This window comes from Chelon labrosus, assembly GCF_963514085.1.
Source record: "Chelon labrosus genome assembly, chromosome: 12".
Classification (NCBI taxonomy): Eukaryota; Metazoa; Chordata; class Actinopteri; order Mugiliformes; family Mugilidae; genus Chelon; species Chelon labrosus.
In genome coordinates, this window is record NC_140345.1 from 23,551,698 (window position 1) to 23,568,716 (window position 17,019).

General features: G+C 43.0%; 2 protein-coding genes across 4 annotated transcripts in view; both read left to right on the plus strand.

Annotated features, from left to right (window-relative positions):
- The window catches only part of cep192 (centrosomal protein 192), a 30,480-nt gene extending 16,581 nt beyond the window's left edge, over positions 1-13,899 (plus strand). For all 3 annotated transcript variants that reach the window (XM_084557010.1, XM_084557012.1, XM_084557011.1), the window contains 19 exons: positions 960-1,157; positions 1,616-1,706; positions 1,920-2,099; positions 2,224-2,484; positions 2,590-2,711; positions 3,240-3,349; positions 3,909-4,074; positions 4,363-4,453; positions 4,559-4,637; positions 4,728-4,851; positions 5,155-5,260; positions 5,357-5,576; positions 5,763-5,839; positions 6,237-6,332; positions 6,760-6,879; positions 7,714-7,826; positions 8,700-8,826; positions 9,241-9,299; positions 12,304-13,899. In XM_084557010.1, coding sequence (XP_084413136.1) covers positions 960-1,157; positions 1,616-1,706; positions 1,920-2,099; positions 2,224-2,484; positions 2,590-2,711; positions 3,240-3,349; positions 3,909-4,074; positions 4,363-4,453; positions 4,559-4,637; positions 4,728-4,851; positions 5,155-5,260; positions 5,357-5,576; positions 5,763-5,839; positions 6,237-6,332; positions 6,760-6,879; positions 7,714-7,826; positions 8,700-8,826; positions 9,241-9,299; positions 12,304-12,436 — 2,473 coding nt within the window. In that variant the 3' untranslated portion in view covers positions 12,437-13,899. The remainder of the gene's footprint in view (positions 1-959; positions 1,158-1,615; positions 1,707-1,919; positions 2,100-2,223; positions 2,485-2,589; positions 2,712-3,239; positions 3,350-3,908; positions 4,075-4,362; positions 4,454-4,558; positions 4,638-4,727; positions 4,852-5,154; positions 5,261-5,356; positions 5,577-5,762; positions 5,840-6,236; positions 6,333-6,759; positions 6,880-7,713; positions 7,827-8,699; positions 8,827-9,240; positions 9,300-12,303) is intronic.
- A 1,726-nt stretch (positions 13,900-15,625) lies between these two features.
- LOC311497196 (low-density lipoprotein receptor class A domain-containing protein 4-like) overlaps positions 15,626-17,019 on the plus strand; it is a 226,217-nt gene continuing 224,823 nt past the window's right edge. The window contains exon 1 of the mRNA XM_084557387.1: positions 15,626-15,728. The gene's annotated coding sequence lies outside the window, so the exon portion shown is untranslated. The remainder of the gene's footprint in view (positions 15,729-17,019) is intronic.

Consider the following 17,019-nt stretch of genomic DNA (forward strand, 5'->3'; position numbering starts at 1 on the left):
GTTACACCCTGGACAGGTCTCCAGTCTATCACAGGGCTAACACAGAGAGACAATCATTCACACTCACACTTACGGCCAATTTAGAATCACCAATGAACCTAACAAACATGTCTTTGGATGGTGGGAGGAAGCTGGAGTACCTGGAGAGAACCCATGCAGACACCGAGAGAACATGCAAACTCCACACGGAAAGGCCCAGTCGGCCCATGGATTCGAACCTTCTCTCTGTGAGGCATCAGTGCTAACCACCTCACCACTGTGACGCCCCAACATTAAATTTCTTATTGTCAAAGACAAAGCTATGGCTTATCAAAATCAGTATGCAACTACAACCTACATCTGTATCAAGCAGCAAGTCGTTGGAGACATGAAGCAGTTTCAGCCTTGTGACGAGTTAAAAAACCAGATCCTGTTGAAAATTTGACCGTCAGTGCTAAAAGTCAGTTGGTGGTCAGTTGTGTTGAAACTACTTTTTCAACACAACAGTCTTGGATAAAAATGTCATGTCAACTTAGATACTGGTATAAGAACACTAGGATCAAGCCCAGGTTGTGGTTTGTTCAAGGACTGAAACTAGAAAGCGTAAGAATGGAGAAGTGCACTAGCTTATTATGTTTGGTGGGAAATTTTATTAAGACAGCTTTCTTTTATTAATAATAAGTATGATTATACTGATGATGGTATACCATTTTTATTCATATCCAGCAGATTTTAATTGTCTGTTTTGCTTTTGGTTATTGGCCAATTAAATGGCTCAGCTTTTCCCTTCTCCAAACTACCATTTTTATATCAGCCTTTAAAACACTATTATTGCTCGACCTCTACTCCAGTCCAACTACTGCTGAAAGGAGCGGCAAAATAAATAATTACACCTTGCTGGACTTGAAATACATGTACACCGGGGGCTGGACATAAATGAACATCTACTCACTGGAATTACCTTTGTCACTATCTTACAGTCTTCTCACCATCTTGGTGTTGCCGTCTGGCCCTCAGTACGAGGTGACGCTGAAAGGAGAAGTAATCTCTGAAGACTTAAGAAAACTGCCCTCTGCCGCCGCTGCTGCCTGTGGCTCTAGTCTGACCAATGACGTTCCACCGATCCTCTCGAATAAACAGTTCGTAGCTTGGGGAGGAGTCACCCTGGGACGAGCTGTGTAAGCAACTTTTCAGTTTTTCATTAATTTCACTACTCCTTGGTTACAGGGGGGAAAAAAAACACTTTCTGGGTATCAATTATTCATTGGAATGTAATCAATAAAAAAACTCAAGGCCCAGTGGTCCATCTTATTCTATTAAGGCTTGTGTAATGTTATTCATGAGAAGGGACAGAGGTGTCTACGGGGAGTGTTATTCCTCAAAAGCTATTTCAACATAATGCACAATTTATTTATACTCTTTGAAGGGAGGTAAAGAACAGATGGCAGTAAGAAGCCGTATCTAGATCCAGGTTTGACTTGGCTTTTCTAGACAATTTAGGATAATGACTCTCATTTTGAAAACGTTGGTTATGCAAAGTCAAAGATATCAAGTTTGACATGAAACACTTATACCTTGACTGATGAAATAACCAACAGCCAACAACATTGTGTTCTTTGTTTATTTTTTTTTTTAGCCAGCAGAAGCTGGTTCTGAGGAACAACTCAACCAACACCACACAGCAGCTGCGCTTGCTTATTCGTGGCCAAGACCAGGACTGTTTTCAGGTAAGCTGTCACATTCTCATAACTGAAAACTCATTTTTCCTGAATTGACATCCTGGTTGGAACCATATGAAGAGTTTATTTTCTTATTATACTTGTTTCAAATCGGCAATCTGCAGAAAATGTTCAACCCCACATGCTTAGCTGACCGACTCATGGCATCAGCTTTATCCTAAAGCTATTTAGTTTAACTGTGTAAACTGATTTTCTTATCAGCTCCAGAGTATGTTCAGTCCCGAGGAGCGTTTGACCCGACACGGAGAGCTGTCCATTCGCCCCAGAGAGGATGTGACCGTCCACTTGCTCTTTGCTCCAACAAGGGTGGCCTGCATGTTGGCCAAGCTGGAGATCAAACAGTCTGGAGTCCGACCTTCACAGCCAGGGGTCAAATTCACTGTGAGGATGTGACCGTTCAAAGCCCTTCTCTGAAGTCATCAATCATTATGCATTTTTCTTTTGTTCGCTTTTTTTTTCAAAACCACATTCAGCTTAATTCAGTTCCTGTCTTTGCCATCCTCAGATTCCATTGTCTGGCTACGGTGGGACCAGCAACATCATCCTGGAGGACCAGAGGAAACAGTCAGACGGCTACGTGGCAACACTGACCAACGTCGCCGTCGGTCACGTTAGCAAAGTGTGTCTGTGCGTGAGGAACACTGGCTCCAGAGCAGCTTTCATCAAAGCCGTGGCCTTCTCTGATGTGCATACCCGAACGGTCATGGACCCTTCTGTCATCAGCATCGCTCCTTCACAGTTTATACTGAAGGAAAGGACACAAGAGGTAAAAGGACGGGCAGTAATACACAAGGAACTAGAATTATAGTCGTATAATAGTAGAGTTTCTTTGAACAGAACATGACGTTGTTAATAATATCTGTGTTTTCAGGTGATCACAGTGCTGATGAAGTCCACACATAGAGAGCAGAGCCTGTGCCAGTTGTCCAGTTCCCTGCTTGCTACCGTCTGTCTGTTTTGTGGAGATGAGGTCTCCAGGCAGCAGTACAGGAGGTGAGGGATATTTTTTTTAGCATATTTAAAGGTTATTTACGTATTAATGTTAAGGTTTTGACCATTTTAAACCTTGGATGTAATAAAAGCGTCCAGTTTTAAAATAATGGACTCACATGATTGTATCTGTGTCACTTAGTTTCAGTGTTCAAGTATTATTGTGTTCAATAAAGGCTAGAAAAAACTTTGATAAATCAACTTCTTTACTGTTTAAGAAACTGCTAGTCTGATGAACAGTTTCAGTCCATCTGTATTGCTTTTATTCCAAACTTGAATGACTTTAAAGTTGTCTCATTTCCACAGTAAAGCTCAAAAGCAGCAAACAAAGTAATTTTCTCAGTGTCCAGCTTTGTTACCACAAAGCATTATTTATGTGTCTCTGCTGCCAACAGATGAACGATCATTGTTTCTGCATCATTAAAAGTGCTTATAGTTTGTCGAGCCGATTCCAGATGGTTCTTCTTTTGTCAGAAATGCGGCTTTTCTCCCCTTTTTTGTTTTTACAGCGTTGTTGTTTTGTTCTTTCAGACTGCTTCAGATCAAACCAGACGTTGTGCAGAAGGCCCTGTCTGAAAACAGTCTGCTGAAAAATGTGGACTTCAATGAAAAGTTCCTGGGAGAAGAAAATGTTGCGGAGAGTAAGATCGTTTGTTCTTCACTTAAAACGGCGTAGGACTTTTTCTAAAATTCAGCCTAAATGTTCAGTGGATAATGGGGAGAGTAATAATCTGCAGCATCCGCGCATTTCAGTCTGCTGCTCTATTGCTGATTTAACTGTTGAACCCAGAAGTTACCCTTTCACTTCCTCCCCTTCAGGAAAGGAAAAGGAAAAGGGAAGCTTCTGTGTCAACTTTCAAACTTAGCAGCAGTCTAATTTTCCAACAAGGCTCACGACGGCAGACTTACTGGGATAACCAGGCGGCTGCAACGGACTACAACGATCATAAAGCAACTCTATCTAGCCTTGAATGACAGATGCCAAATATTGAGGTTATTTCCTTATGGCCTTGGCATGTCTGAATAAACGCATAAGGAATAATAATTTAAAAGTCACCCATGTCTGAATGACAAAGATGCTTTTTAACAGTTTTACAAAACCTGCAAAGTTACCATCATTCTGCTTCTGAGCAAGTCTTATATCTGACAAACTGAGGTCTTAAATTTCCATCTGTCTAATGACTTCGCTTCACTTTGCAGCCTATGACTTGCCCCAGCGACCCAATGAGGCCCACATCTTCTACAGCAACATGAGCAAGGTGGTGGTGTCGTTGCTAGGAAGTACCAAGAGCACAGATGGTGAGGAGGAGAGTGAGCGCACTGAGCTTCTGCTGCCCTCTGCTCGGCACGGCTCCGAGACAGACAGGTAATGTCACACATACCAAACATGATTAACCTACTAGAATATACCGCCGGTCCTCTGAACTGACAACACAAAGATGGGGATACTAAGATAAATTGTTGGGGGGAAAAATCTGGGAAATGCAAAGTTATAGATCCCACTTATTGCAGCACATTCATTTAGATTATTATTTTTTGAAGAACACAATGAAGTAAAAGGCCTGATGTAAGGATCTCTGCTATGTTTATATGTTGCAGCTCACTATACTATTTAAACACTATATACGCTTTCATGTTGTTGTGTAATTCCCAGTGTTCTGGTAAATGGCAACGTGTCTCTGGATGTGCTACCAGTGAAAGGTCCCCAGGGTCCAGCACTGAGAGTCGGGGAGCCTTCCTTAAAGGTACTGTAAGACCGTCTTTGTGACCATTAATGTTTTCTTACAATGAGTGTTTATTTTAGTGCCTTTTTTTTTTTTAAACTGTAAATTACATTTTCACTCCCTCAGTCTTCAGAGCCATTACACAAACAGTCTGAGTCCTGGACCATCCATCCAGAACAACTTGTCCTTGCAGCTCCCACCATCAGTGAGTCAAATCTCTATTGTGAGCTCAGTATTCTGTGAACTTGACTACATGCAATCATTTCATGTTTTTGTATATTTTTTATTTTTTCAGATGGTGCATCCCCCACCAGTCAGGTTCAGATCCGGAACAACACTTCCAGAGAGCTGAGCTTTGATTTGTCCTGGCCTGCTCACTGTCTCACCATCACCCCACAGCATGGGGTTATCGAGCCTCAGTAAGAAAAACTGAAGAGTTGTTTATATTTCTTCATATTTTTTTTGCAATGGTAGATACATGCAGGGAGTCTAGAGTTTGTTTTGCAGTAAGACTGTGATGCTTGTTGGGGTTATTTCTGTTTATATTTCAGTTTGCATTTATCAAGATAACATTTTGGACAATTGAGTACATATACATTAGATTCAGAGTCAAATGACATGGTGCAAACATTTCTAAAAATATATTATCTTTGTGTACAAAATCAGAAAGTCATAATCTGTACTAATTAATTCCACTAATTTCTTTATTAATGCAAACTAAGGTGCCACCTGCAGATTTTGATCAGTCCCAACCCCTCACTAGCAACCAAATCCGCCCTGCTACCCTGGAGTGGTCAGATTTACGTCCAATGCAACGGTGAACAGAAGGTATGGGACAAAGAAGACGTACTGTGCAACCTCTTAAAGCAATACTTTCTTGAATCATCTGACCCATGTCTGTTTTTAACATGACTCCCGGTTCAGTTTATTAAGGTCCAGATACGTCGGGACCTTGCTCTGGATGTGTCCGTCGCCCCACCAGATACGTCTCTGTCGGCCTTGCCTCCTCAGGCTGCTACTCCTGTCTTGCCTGTGTCCAGGCTCGCCACCAAGTCCTCGCTAATGCAACAGACATTTCAAGACCTGGTGGAGATCAGCAGCAAGACCATCATCTTCCCCACCACTCCCTCGGGGGAGACATCAGGTAGGGATGTGAGCAACCACTGGATAAAAGTAGCTCTGAACAGTCTTATACTAATTATCTTCAAGGTTTACAAGCGTGAAATACATGCAGACTCTTGAAGTTTTAAGTCTGTAGGCAGCACATAGTGTGTGTGTGTTTGTGTGTATTCCTGCGGGAGATTAAAACTCTGTTGTTCCTGTGCTTCAGAGGCCCAGCTGGAGGTACAGAATGGGGAAGTGGAAGTGCGGTGGTACCTGTCATCATTTGCTCCTCCATATGTCAAGGTGCATTTTTTTTTTTTTCCCTTCATTATCTCTTTCATCTGTCTACTGATTTGTGCTGTTTACTGTTTTTCTATCTCTCTCCTTTTAATATCACACCTTGTGGAACAGATGCTTTCACTGCTTTTGTAGTTTATTTACCTTATTTTAGTTTTTATTAAGTGTAACAAGATTATTTTACTTTTTTTACTCACTTTGTAATCATGTCTGTGAAGGTTCTCAGTCTTTGTAGTCATGTTAAAAAACTGGAGCTACTTGTAGAGTTTCTTGAAGATGTTTCAGTTTGTTTTTCAGTTTGCTTGTGTTTTTAGTTGCTCTTTCACATTCTTGTTTTTGATACTGTAGTTGTACAGTGATAGCAGTGGCTTAACTCCAGCCGTGGTCCTTGCTCTCTCCTCAGGGGGTTGATAACTCTGGAGACGTTTACCGGGCCACTTACACTGCTTTCAGATGTTCCAGGGTCTCGGGAACCCTCGGAGCCCATGAGAAGATGCAGGTTAGTCCATTCACACCCCAGATGAAAATTAGACTTGTTATTTTTTAGATGATCCAGAGTGAGGAAACACTGGCAATGAAATGTATGTATTGGGGGGGGGGGGAAGGCCATTGGTTGTGTTATTCCCAAGTTACGGCTTTCATGACACTCGACTGATTTTGAGTAGTACTGAGAGCTTAAAATCCTCATCAAATAGAAAGTTCAAAAGTCCATTTTACCATGACACGCAAAGAATTCTTCAGTCAGACCAAACAAGGCATTTATATTGTCAGTGGAAAAATACAGGTGCAGGAAAAAGGTTGATTTTTTATTTTTTTTTTTAATCCTTTCAAGACATTTAACAAGTTCCATCTATAAGTCTGCCTCTGCAACACCGTCCATGCTTTTCTATTTACATTCTGACCCTGTCTTCCTATATTTTTTCCAGGTGCCTATTACCTTCCTGCCCAGGGACCGAGGGGACTATGCCCAATTCTGGGACTTAGAGTGCCACCCTGTCTCTGAGCCCCAGCAGAAAACCAGAATCCGCTTCCAACTCTGCGGCACTGTGAGTTGACTCTGTGGGATTTCACTGGGATTGGAATCTGGAAACCGTAATGAGAGCAGCTGTACAAAAGTTGTGCTTCTCTATAGTGAACTTTTCACCTCAGTCGTGGTTTCATTTTGCTCAAAACAAGTTTCATCTGTTTATATAAAAAATATAACAGCCCTGGGCTATCCATTAACATTTCGTGGTACTTCTAAAATACGGTCTTTCTATTCCCATCATCAAAAGCATCAAAGCCCAAACTCTGCTTTCACTAATGCTCCAAAGCCTGGGCACAAGGCTAATGTAGTGCTCTCTCTAAAACAAATATAATGTGTCATTACATGCATTTCAACATTTTTTATAAAAACAACAAAACAAAAAAAAAACATGTAAGTAAGTGCCTTGACTGTGGCTCTGTAGCGTTAGTGACAGAATTAACAAATGGGAAAAGTAGGTTGTGGGATGGGAAACGAGAGCCACCCTGCTGAGACGGGCCTGCGGGCTTCGCTTTAATGTGAAGTGTTATGACAGACCCAGTTAACTTAAGAGCATACATGCACAGCAAGTGGGATGTCGGATAGATAGCTCCACGTAAGTAGGTTAAGTGGCTATGACGGTAGCGCTTTTGTTGTTATTGCTTTATTTCGTGATCATTTGTAGATGCAGTGTGGCAAGTGGAATGACAAAACCTTGTTAAACACTAATTAGTGACTTGGATACTGTATGTACCTGACGGAATGTGTTTCACATTTTGCTTTAATCTCCGCACGTGTAACCGTGTAGCGATGGCTCTCAGCACCAGCCAGTGGAAGCTAGCAGCACAAATCTTAGTGATGTTATTTGTTTCTAAAGGGAGCGAAGTCTGGACCGGTAGAAGGACCACAGGAAGGAGACTGTTCTCTGGTGAAGACGGACACTACAGTCAAGACCAGGAAGAGAGCTGATGCCTCAGCAGGCAAAACCGGGTGAGTCCATCTAAATCCAGATCCAGGATGGTTCTGTATGTAAAATTAGAAGCCAGTGGAGAGGAAGTGGAATAACCGATCACTGCAAGACATCTCTTGGGATTCATATAAAAGATGAAAAGAATAAATTGTTTTAGAATTTATATATAAATATGATGACTAAAGCTGTGCTCGGACTACAGGAGTTTTGGGCCAATTTATTCTCCAGTTCACCCCTCCTGAGGAAACCTTCCTCTGTGCAGAAATTCAGCGCAGATTATCTGGTTTTAAACCTCCTAAGCTGCTTGCAGATGCACCAGAGTACTCCTTCCACCCAAGTAATATGTTTAATGTTGTAGGATCATTGACAGTTCTCACCTTGAGTTCAGAGACGCTGTGTTGATCACTTCTAAGTTCCCTATCTTCACTCGCTCAGCGTTCAGCTTTTATTTCAGCAGTCTCTGCACTGTTTACATCCACTTCCCAGTCAGGTCACGTGAGACGATGCATTCAGCAGCTCCCTGATCTGACATTATGATAAAAATATATACGGTCTTGTAGCTGTGGTATCATTTTGTGCATAAACTACAATTTATGCATTCGTGTGTGCATGTTTGATGTTATGTATAAGATTATCTGCGAGGTGTCTCCTTAAGTGTGCAACCTTATTTCAGACTTGCAACGGACTGAAACTCCTGATTCCTGAGCCCAGCTTTACTCGAAATCTATCATTCCTATCTTCTTCTTAATCAGATGCCACTCTTTTAAATTGATTTGGTTTAAGAGCTTTACAACTTAATTGCGTGGAGTCTTTATCAAGTTGTCTCACCTTCGAATGGTAGTTTTTAGAATTATTATCTTCCTATTATAATGGTCCTTATTTGTAATCTTCAGTCACGAGGAGACCGCACGAAGGGGTGTGTATTCACCGCAGGATCTGTACACCTTCTCCTCCACACGGGTGGGTGAGTCCAGCACACTGAAGGTCAACATCCGCAACAACTCGTCCGACACACATGAGGTGAGGCATACCTTTATTCTCAATAAGACATAAGAAGAAGTGTTTGTTTTTTTCCTTGCTTACTGCAGCAGAAACTCAAATACAGTATATACATATGCAGCACTATCTTTTTTTCACCAAAGAGAGGCTGTCAGAGTTAAAGCAAGAAAGGAACTCTGTTAAAAAAAAAACAATAAATTCTTAAGTTGCCTCTGGAAATGAGACCTTGTCATCTCAAAGTTGAGTTTTCGTGACCTGAGATGTTAAAGTGCAGATACCAGCCTACATGTTTGTGCTGTTACTCCGTATTGATAAAAGAAATTGCATGACTGACTCAACGCATATGTACTGAATAACCAATGTAATAACAACCCCTAACGTGTGTTATTATGCTTTGCATGGATTTGATGTGTGGCTTCTCTAATTGACTTGCAGCTGAAATTTGTAAACCCTAGGGAGCCCTTCCACATCAAGCATTCCAAATATTCCCTGAGGTGAGTCCAATCATCATTATCCCTAAGAGAAACTCTGCATTCTGCCCTTCTGATCGTAGCTGGGAGCAACATGGAAATAAGAGATGTTATGAACTTGTAGTGTACAATGACTGCCTAGCTCTCTTCTCTACAGCAGTGTCATGGTAGTATCCCTGTTATAATTGTTTTACCACATTCAGGATATGTCATTCTTGGGAACAAAGGAACATTTGATTATCATATTCCTGTGCGCCTGACAAATATTAGTATCTCGGTAACTGATTACGGTGTGCTGTTTGCCCAGGTGTTACATTCAGCAATGAATGAATGGGCAATACACCCATCAGGCATAACATTAAAACCACGATCAGGAGAAGTAAATAACATTGACTATCTTGTGACCATTCAGTGTTCTGCTGGGAACCTTTTGGACCTGGCATTCATTCGTGTGGATGTTACTTAGACATGTAGCACCCACCTAGACCAGACCAGACACCCCCACCCCATAGCAATGACACTACTTGATGGCAGCAGCCATCCCCAGCAGGATGCACAAAAAAAACCCAAAAACGGTTTAAGAACAACTAAAAAAACATGAACAGCACAAGGTGTTGACCTGGCCTTCTATTTCACTAGATCCCAAACTGATCAAGTATCTGTGGGATGATCTACAGAGGCCCCTCCCCTCAACCCATAGGACCCAAAGGCCCCCCCACTAACAATATTCTGTTGCCAGACACCACAGGACACACTCAGAAGACCCATGTCCATTCTCTGATGAACTGTTTTGGAGACTCAAGGAAGACCTACAGAATATTAGAACGGCGGTCATAATGTTATGCCTGATCGGCTTAAGTCTGCTGTGCAACTTACGTGGATTTGATGCGTCTCTTGTAGTGGCTTCAAGACACTTATTTAGTTTTGAGAATTGGCGCCATAGTGCTATTTGTTGAGATTGTTTGGATTTGATCACTTGAGCCGTTGTCTGTGTTTATGTTCCATGTTCCAGAGAACTCCAGCTAGCATAACGGGGTTTCTCAAAACTGGGATAAGGACTTAGCTGTGTTTCTGAAATCTGGATTATTTATTTATTTATTTATTTAAATGCGTAAACACAACAATGGGACATATCAAAAACCCGATCAGATTCGGGTACATGTAAATGCACCCTTTGATTTCTCATGAGTATAAATTAAAGAGTAAGTAGCTTGTTTGGTCAAAACATGTTTAGTGATATAACTGAGACATAAGATATAACGTCATTTCCCCATTGTGAATGCTCGCTGTGGGAGGTCCCGTGAGACGCTGGGAGGTGGATGATGTTACTATATACGGTATACTCCTGAGGTCTTGGGGAGTGATGTTTGCCTAACTAAGAGCCTTGGGAGGACTGGATGGCCACAGGTACCAGCTGTGTTGTTCTATGTAGGGAAAACTGTGTACAGTAAGAGTGGTACGAAGCAAAAACACTTGACTTCCTCCACAAACATTACACATCGTCATGTTTGTCATGTTTGTATGTCCAGTGTTGCCGTAACCTGCAGTGACCCTGCCCCAGCTCTGCAGTGGGTGTGTTGTGAGCCCTGCGTTCTGTGGATTTGTGATGGCTTTGTGATGTTCCCAGCATGTGGCATTTATACCTGCAGGTTTTAAATGTATGAAGCTTTAATTTTACCGTTTCTTAGAAGGTATTGAAAGTCTATAAAGGTCTTTAAATCTTTCTCATACGTGTCCCAGGTGACACAATCTTTAGTTATGAAATGCCTCTATGCTAAAACCTGCTGGAAGATGGCCAGTGCAGTTTTTCCTCTGACCTCATGTAAAATTTATACACGGGCCTTCAATTAAACGGGTTATACTTTTTAATTGGTTAATCCTTCCATTCATTTTCTGCTGCTTATCTACGCCCAGGTGGCGAATGAATAATTAATGATATTATTAGGAGCTATTAGGGCTGCAGCTAATGATTATTTTCATTATTGATTGTTTGGTCTATTTAATAATAGAAAACGTATTAATAAAAAAATATATAACAAAGGGGTCAAGGTGATGTCCGAAAGTTACAAGTCACAAGAAAGGAACAAATAAAACAAAATGTTTGCTTGACTAAAGATTCAGTTCTTTATTACTCAGTCAGTTGTAACAAGTAAAGTGAGATGAATAAAATATTATGCTCTTATTGTCCCTGCTGGTTATCACTGATATTCACGACGATCAGCCACAACCTTATGACCACTGATAGGAGAAGTAAATAACATTGACCGTCTTGTGTCAATTCAGTGTTCTGCTGGGAAACTTTTAGACCTTTCATTCATTCATGTGGATGTTACTTAGACATGTAGCAGCCACCTAGACCAGACCAGGCACCCCCACCCCCATAGCAACGACCCCATAGAGCAGCCATCCCCAGCAGGATGCAGCCTGACACAGGCACACACACAAAAACACTTTAGGAACAACTCAAAAAAACATGAAGAACAGCACAAGGTGTTGACCTGGCCTCTAAATTCACTAGATCCCAAACTGATCAAGTATCTGTGGGATGATCCACAGAGGCCCCTCCCCTCAACCCATAGGACCCAAAGACTAACAACATTCTGTTGCCAGACACCACAGGACACCCTCAGAAGCCCCATGTCCATTCTCTGAGGAGTCACAACTGTTTTAGAGGCACGAAGGAGACCTAATGTTATGCCTGATTGGTGTATTCATACTTTATAATATCCATTATATAACCATACTGTTTGAACATCTGAACATCGTGGTGAACCCTGCAGAAACCCTGTATCATAAACCCATGATGCACCATTTGTTATGGTTGGGTCTGTAAATCTGTTTCTACATGAACTAGAGTTTAGGTAGATTTTTTTTTTTTTGTGTGTGTGTCGTGCCTCGTACAATATTTGGCGTTTCCATCAAGAGTATTTGTGTTGGTGCATGCGTTATGTAATCATGGTGTAACCGTTAAAAAGAATACGGTGTAATTGTCTATTTTTAACAGCTGCTCTTCTCCCCCACTCATTAGATCACAGCACTACCTGAAGCTACCCGTCCAGTTCAAGCCCAGTTCTGCAGGCAGACACGCCGGCTTGCTGCTCATCCAGTCAGAAACAAGTGGAAGTCTTGTTATTCAGCTGACTGGTGAGGCATTGCCTTGAATTCACCATGCACCCTCCTACGCCACCACCTCCTCCTGTTGCCTGGCTTTGGGTGGATGCTCGCCTCTCTTCTATTCATCGTGGGACAGATGAGAGCAGCAGAGAAGAGAAAGCAAAACAGCCATGGATCAAATAAAAGCAACCACTGATTTAAATCCTTTCTAGTCGTCATATTTGGAGATGTGGTCTGTAGCTGATTAAGTGGAACTGACTGAGTCTCTACAGCCAACACAGACCCATCTGCCTCTGAGTGAGGCACAGGTGTCCTCAGCTGGCCCGTGAAAAATGACTGTGCCTGTTTGTGCCTGAAGCTGAATGATTTGCGTCTGACCAGCTCACAATTAGTCTGGCATTTCGGAGCACTAATGATTTTTGTCACTTGACTCTGGATTTGGTATTTTGCTTTATCCCTGAGTCATGTCACAAGGCAGGATTGTTGTTGCCACGGCTCCTGCCAGACAATAGCGGCACCAGTTTAGATACGTTGGGGATTACTTGGAGTTGGTCACACAGGAATGCCTTTGTCTTTTGTTTGGTAACATGGCTGCAGGGATTTTTCTTTTTTTGGAAAAGCCACATTGTGCTGCCTTTTTTTTTTTTTTGCCGTGTTACATGGTAGAAGTCTGAAAAAGAATCCTTTTGTCTCAAAAAAAAAAAAAAACCTGATCCAGTCATTTCTGTTGACTCCTGATTGTGGTGGAACGACCACAGGATTTAAGGATTCTGTTTTCCTGGAGTCGCTTAATTTTTTAAATGAACGTTCTAGCTCTGTCTACATTTCATAAGATTTTCCCTAATCTTCTTGTACTGGAGTGGTTTCTATGGAGATGGCTCCTCAACATGCAGAACCCACCTGCGCAGCGGCCTTTGTGAGCACCATGTGTTGACTTCCAGCAACCTTCCAAGACTTGTTCCAAACGGTCCAGATGTACTTAATTTAGTCATGATCAGGGCAGCTCACAGCAACATTAGGATGGTTAATGATTGTTATTACATGCTAAAAGAGTTTCCTCTGGTGGGGCTTTTGTTCGGCAGCTTGCCAGGCCTGCTCAGTATGGTTACCATGGCAAAACGTTGTTAATCACTGTTCCAGTCACAGAAAATTAGCTCCCTGTTTCTTCTTCTGGCTCCGAGGCAATTGGCCAAAATTGCTTGGGGGTGCGGGGGGGTATTGGGGGTATTGGATCTGCTTCCACTATCAGTTCTGGAGCTGGCATTGCATTGGGAAATGTATGTGAACTTCATCAGGGATGTGTTTGTTAACCTGTCAGATGCCACACGTTGTGACAACACTTTGAAAAACACTAGCGTTGAGCATTATTTTGTGCAACACGTTTTAATATGAAGGCGAGCCTCTGTCTGCGACCACCCTTACACGTTTTGATTTACAATTTGCACATGATCTAAATGTATTATGTAATATATTTTTTCCTCTGTACACATTTTTAAATAAAGTTTTGTGATAAATAGCTTTGCTTCTGAGTATGTTTTTTCAACCCACACTGCTGCAGAGGGATATAAAAGTCATTCATTCATTTCTCCTCTGTAACCACTTGTCCTGTGAAGGGTTGCGTGGGGGCTGGAGCCTATCCCAGCTTTCATTGGGCGGGGTACACCCTGGACAGGTCTCCAGTCTATCTCAGGGCTAACACAGAGAGACAGACAACCATTCACACTCACATCTACGACCAATTTAGAATCACCAATGAGCCTAACCAGCATGTCTTTGGACGGTGGCAGGAAGCAGGAGTACCCCGGAGAGAACCCACGCAGACACAGGGAGAACATGCCACACAGAAAGGCCCCAGTCAGCCTGGATTCGAACCCGGGACCTTATTGCTATGAACTGATGGTCTATGAGTTGTATGCTAGTTGGAGTATCTGACAGCTGGCTAAAAGTCTCAGCTAGCATGAGTTCGGCTGACTGCTGACTGCTGACTGCTAGATATTAATTCACTTCCTGTCTTCCATCTGTGTAAGCTCTTGTAGGGAATAAGTTGACTGATGCTTTATCTGGAAAGGTCAAGTACCTTATCCAGAAACTTAATTCTGTATCATTTGGTTTGCACAATATGTGAATATGTGACCTGCATGATCTGTAAACAGATTTCTGACAGCCTGACCGGGTCAGCGTTTCCATGGTAACTCCCTGTAGGTCAGACTTCTTCGGATCTCCTTAAGCCACTAGAATTTCTTAAACATAAGTGACGTGCTAAATTAATGATCTGGCTTAGCTGTAACCAAACCTAACAATTAAACACATTGCAAACCTGCAAATAAGAGACAAGAACAAAGAAGATCATCCGACGAGTGTTTTATTAACACTTATGTATTCACGTGCGGTACCGTGCTGCACACAGCTGCAGAAGAGAGGATCGGTCCTGCACTGCCTGACTGGACAGCCGTGGCCAAAGCATGAAAACGGTCACGCCGGCACGGCAGGACACGTCCGGAGGGTCCTGTTTGTTCAGTCCTTTTGGATTTAAGATTGTATAGACAGATCTTCCACAGTCCAGGCTTGAGCCTAGTCTGATTGCAGCTTTTCTGTTTGTATAATAAATAATAATATTAATAATAAGATACATGGGGGAATTCTTTCTCTGCATTTGAGCCGTCCATTAGTTCGCACAGAAGTGTGTGCACTCAGAGTGGAGGGCTGCCACTTGGTATAGCTCTCTGGGAGCAATTTCGGGGGGTTAGGTGTTTGCTCAAAGCTCCTCAGCCATGGACACGGAGGCTGCTCCTAAAGCTGCTTCTCTGCCCACTATCATTTTTTCCTCTCTAGTTGTGTTTTATTTTCATGTCCTTTCTCTGTGTTTGGCGGCTCCCTTCTTTTGTTATTTCTTGTTCCCGTATTTTCACCTTGCAACTTTTGAAAGGCTGCACAGCAAGAAAGTTTCATCGCATACTTCTGATCTGCTCTCCTCCGCTAAAGACGCTTTGAACAAATAAGAAAGACTTTTTTAAATGTCCTTCAGCAAGAAACTAGAAACTGAACTGCTGCTGCATGTCTGATCCTGACCTGTATGACCTCTGAAAACAGTCAAGCTCTGTAATCATGCTGCTGGTACAGGCTGCTGTGCGCCATGCGTCCTGCAGGTGTCGCCAAAGCTTCACTCAGCGGCCGGCTGTCAGCAGCATGTACCGTACAGTAGGACAGCTGGGCTTTATTTTGCTTCCCAGCCTGGAAACCACTGTAGTGCAGTTGGACTTGACGTCTAGCAACACAACATCACAGACTTTAAACAAGCAGACACGGCGGCCAAGTGCGTTGACGACTGCATCTTTACAGGTAGGAAGCCCGCGACGCTCCTCTTAGTTATTCCCATACACCGGTGTGTTATTATTTAAATGCATACTGCTGCTGGGGTCGTGGGCGCCGGGAGGAATGTTCTGGCTGTGCTAGCTGGAGCGGCTACGCGCTAGTCGGGGTGTCCGGTGTGTGTGTGGGAGGAGGAGGAGGGGGGGGTCTGACTTTGGCCCAGACCGTGGAAGTTGCTGTTTGGAGTTGAAGCCGCTTTCCAAGCTGCGCCAGACAGCGGGGCTAAGCTAAGTGAGCTAAGTTAGCAGCAAGCAGGCAGGCGGGCAGGCAGGCAGGCAGGCAGACAGGCAGGCTAGCCCTGGCACCGGTCCATCCGCGGGGGCCACAGCAGCAGCACCAGTCCGCTATGTCTCTGTCCCTGCGCGGGGCAATAACGCTGCCTCTCCCTCCCTCTGACCGTGACCTCCGCGTCTGCTCCAACATTTATCACCCTGAGTAGACGCAGAGAGAGGCATGTTGTTGTCTGTGTCGCTAGCTCTTGACTATGATTTGATGGAGACGCTAGCTGGGGCGCTAGATTAAAAAATAAATAAATAAATAAATAAATAAATACCCTATGCAATCACTCATATTTCCACCCAACTTTATTTTCCTTTAATGTATATATGCAAATGAGCGGGGTGTCACAGAGCAGCTGCATGTGGGATGAGCTGCAACAGAGCTGCGTGTTTAAACGCTGCAGGGTGGGGTGAGGACCACAGTGGGACAGAGGAACACCATCCCCATCCCTGCAACATCCTCTCACCACGGCCGGTTTAAAAGTGATGTTCACGTCGGGAATCCCGTTACCTCCACCTCCTCCAAACCCAGGATGCACGGTCTCCTCCCCGTCTGGTCGTCTGCAGAGTTAAAAAGATGGGAGTTAAACACTCATGTGTCTTGCATTGATCTAAAAGTGATTTTGTTTTGCATGGTCGTGTCAAAATTAGAGACAGATGCTCTACTGATCCCCAGCATCAGCATGCATACTAAAATATAAATAGTTGTGTAGATTCTGAATTAAGTTGCCTCATCAAACCTGTAAGAGGAGATCAGACGGTATTGAAAGTAAGTGATGAAACTTTCTTTCTGTGCCGCCCTTTGGAAAGTTGCAAGGTGCTTCAGAAAATGACTAAAAATACAGGAACAAGAAAAAAACAACAACCCAAATAACAAGAATTTCAGGGAGCTGCCACACGCAGAGAAATACGAGGAAGAGTTTTCTGTTGTCTTGTCTGTCGATATTCATGTCGGGAATCCCGTTACCTCCACCTCCTCCAAA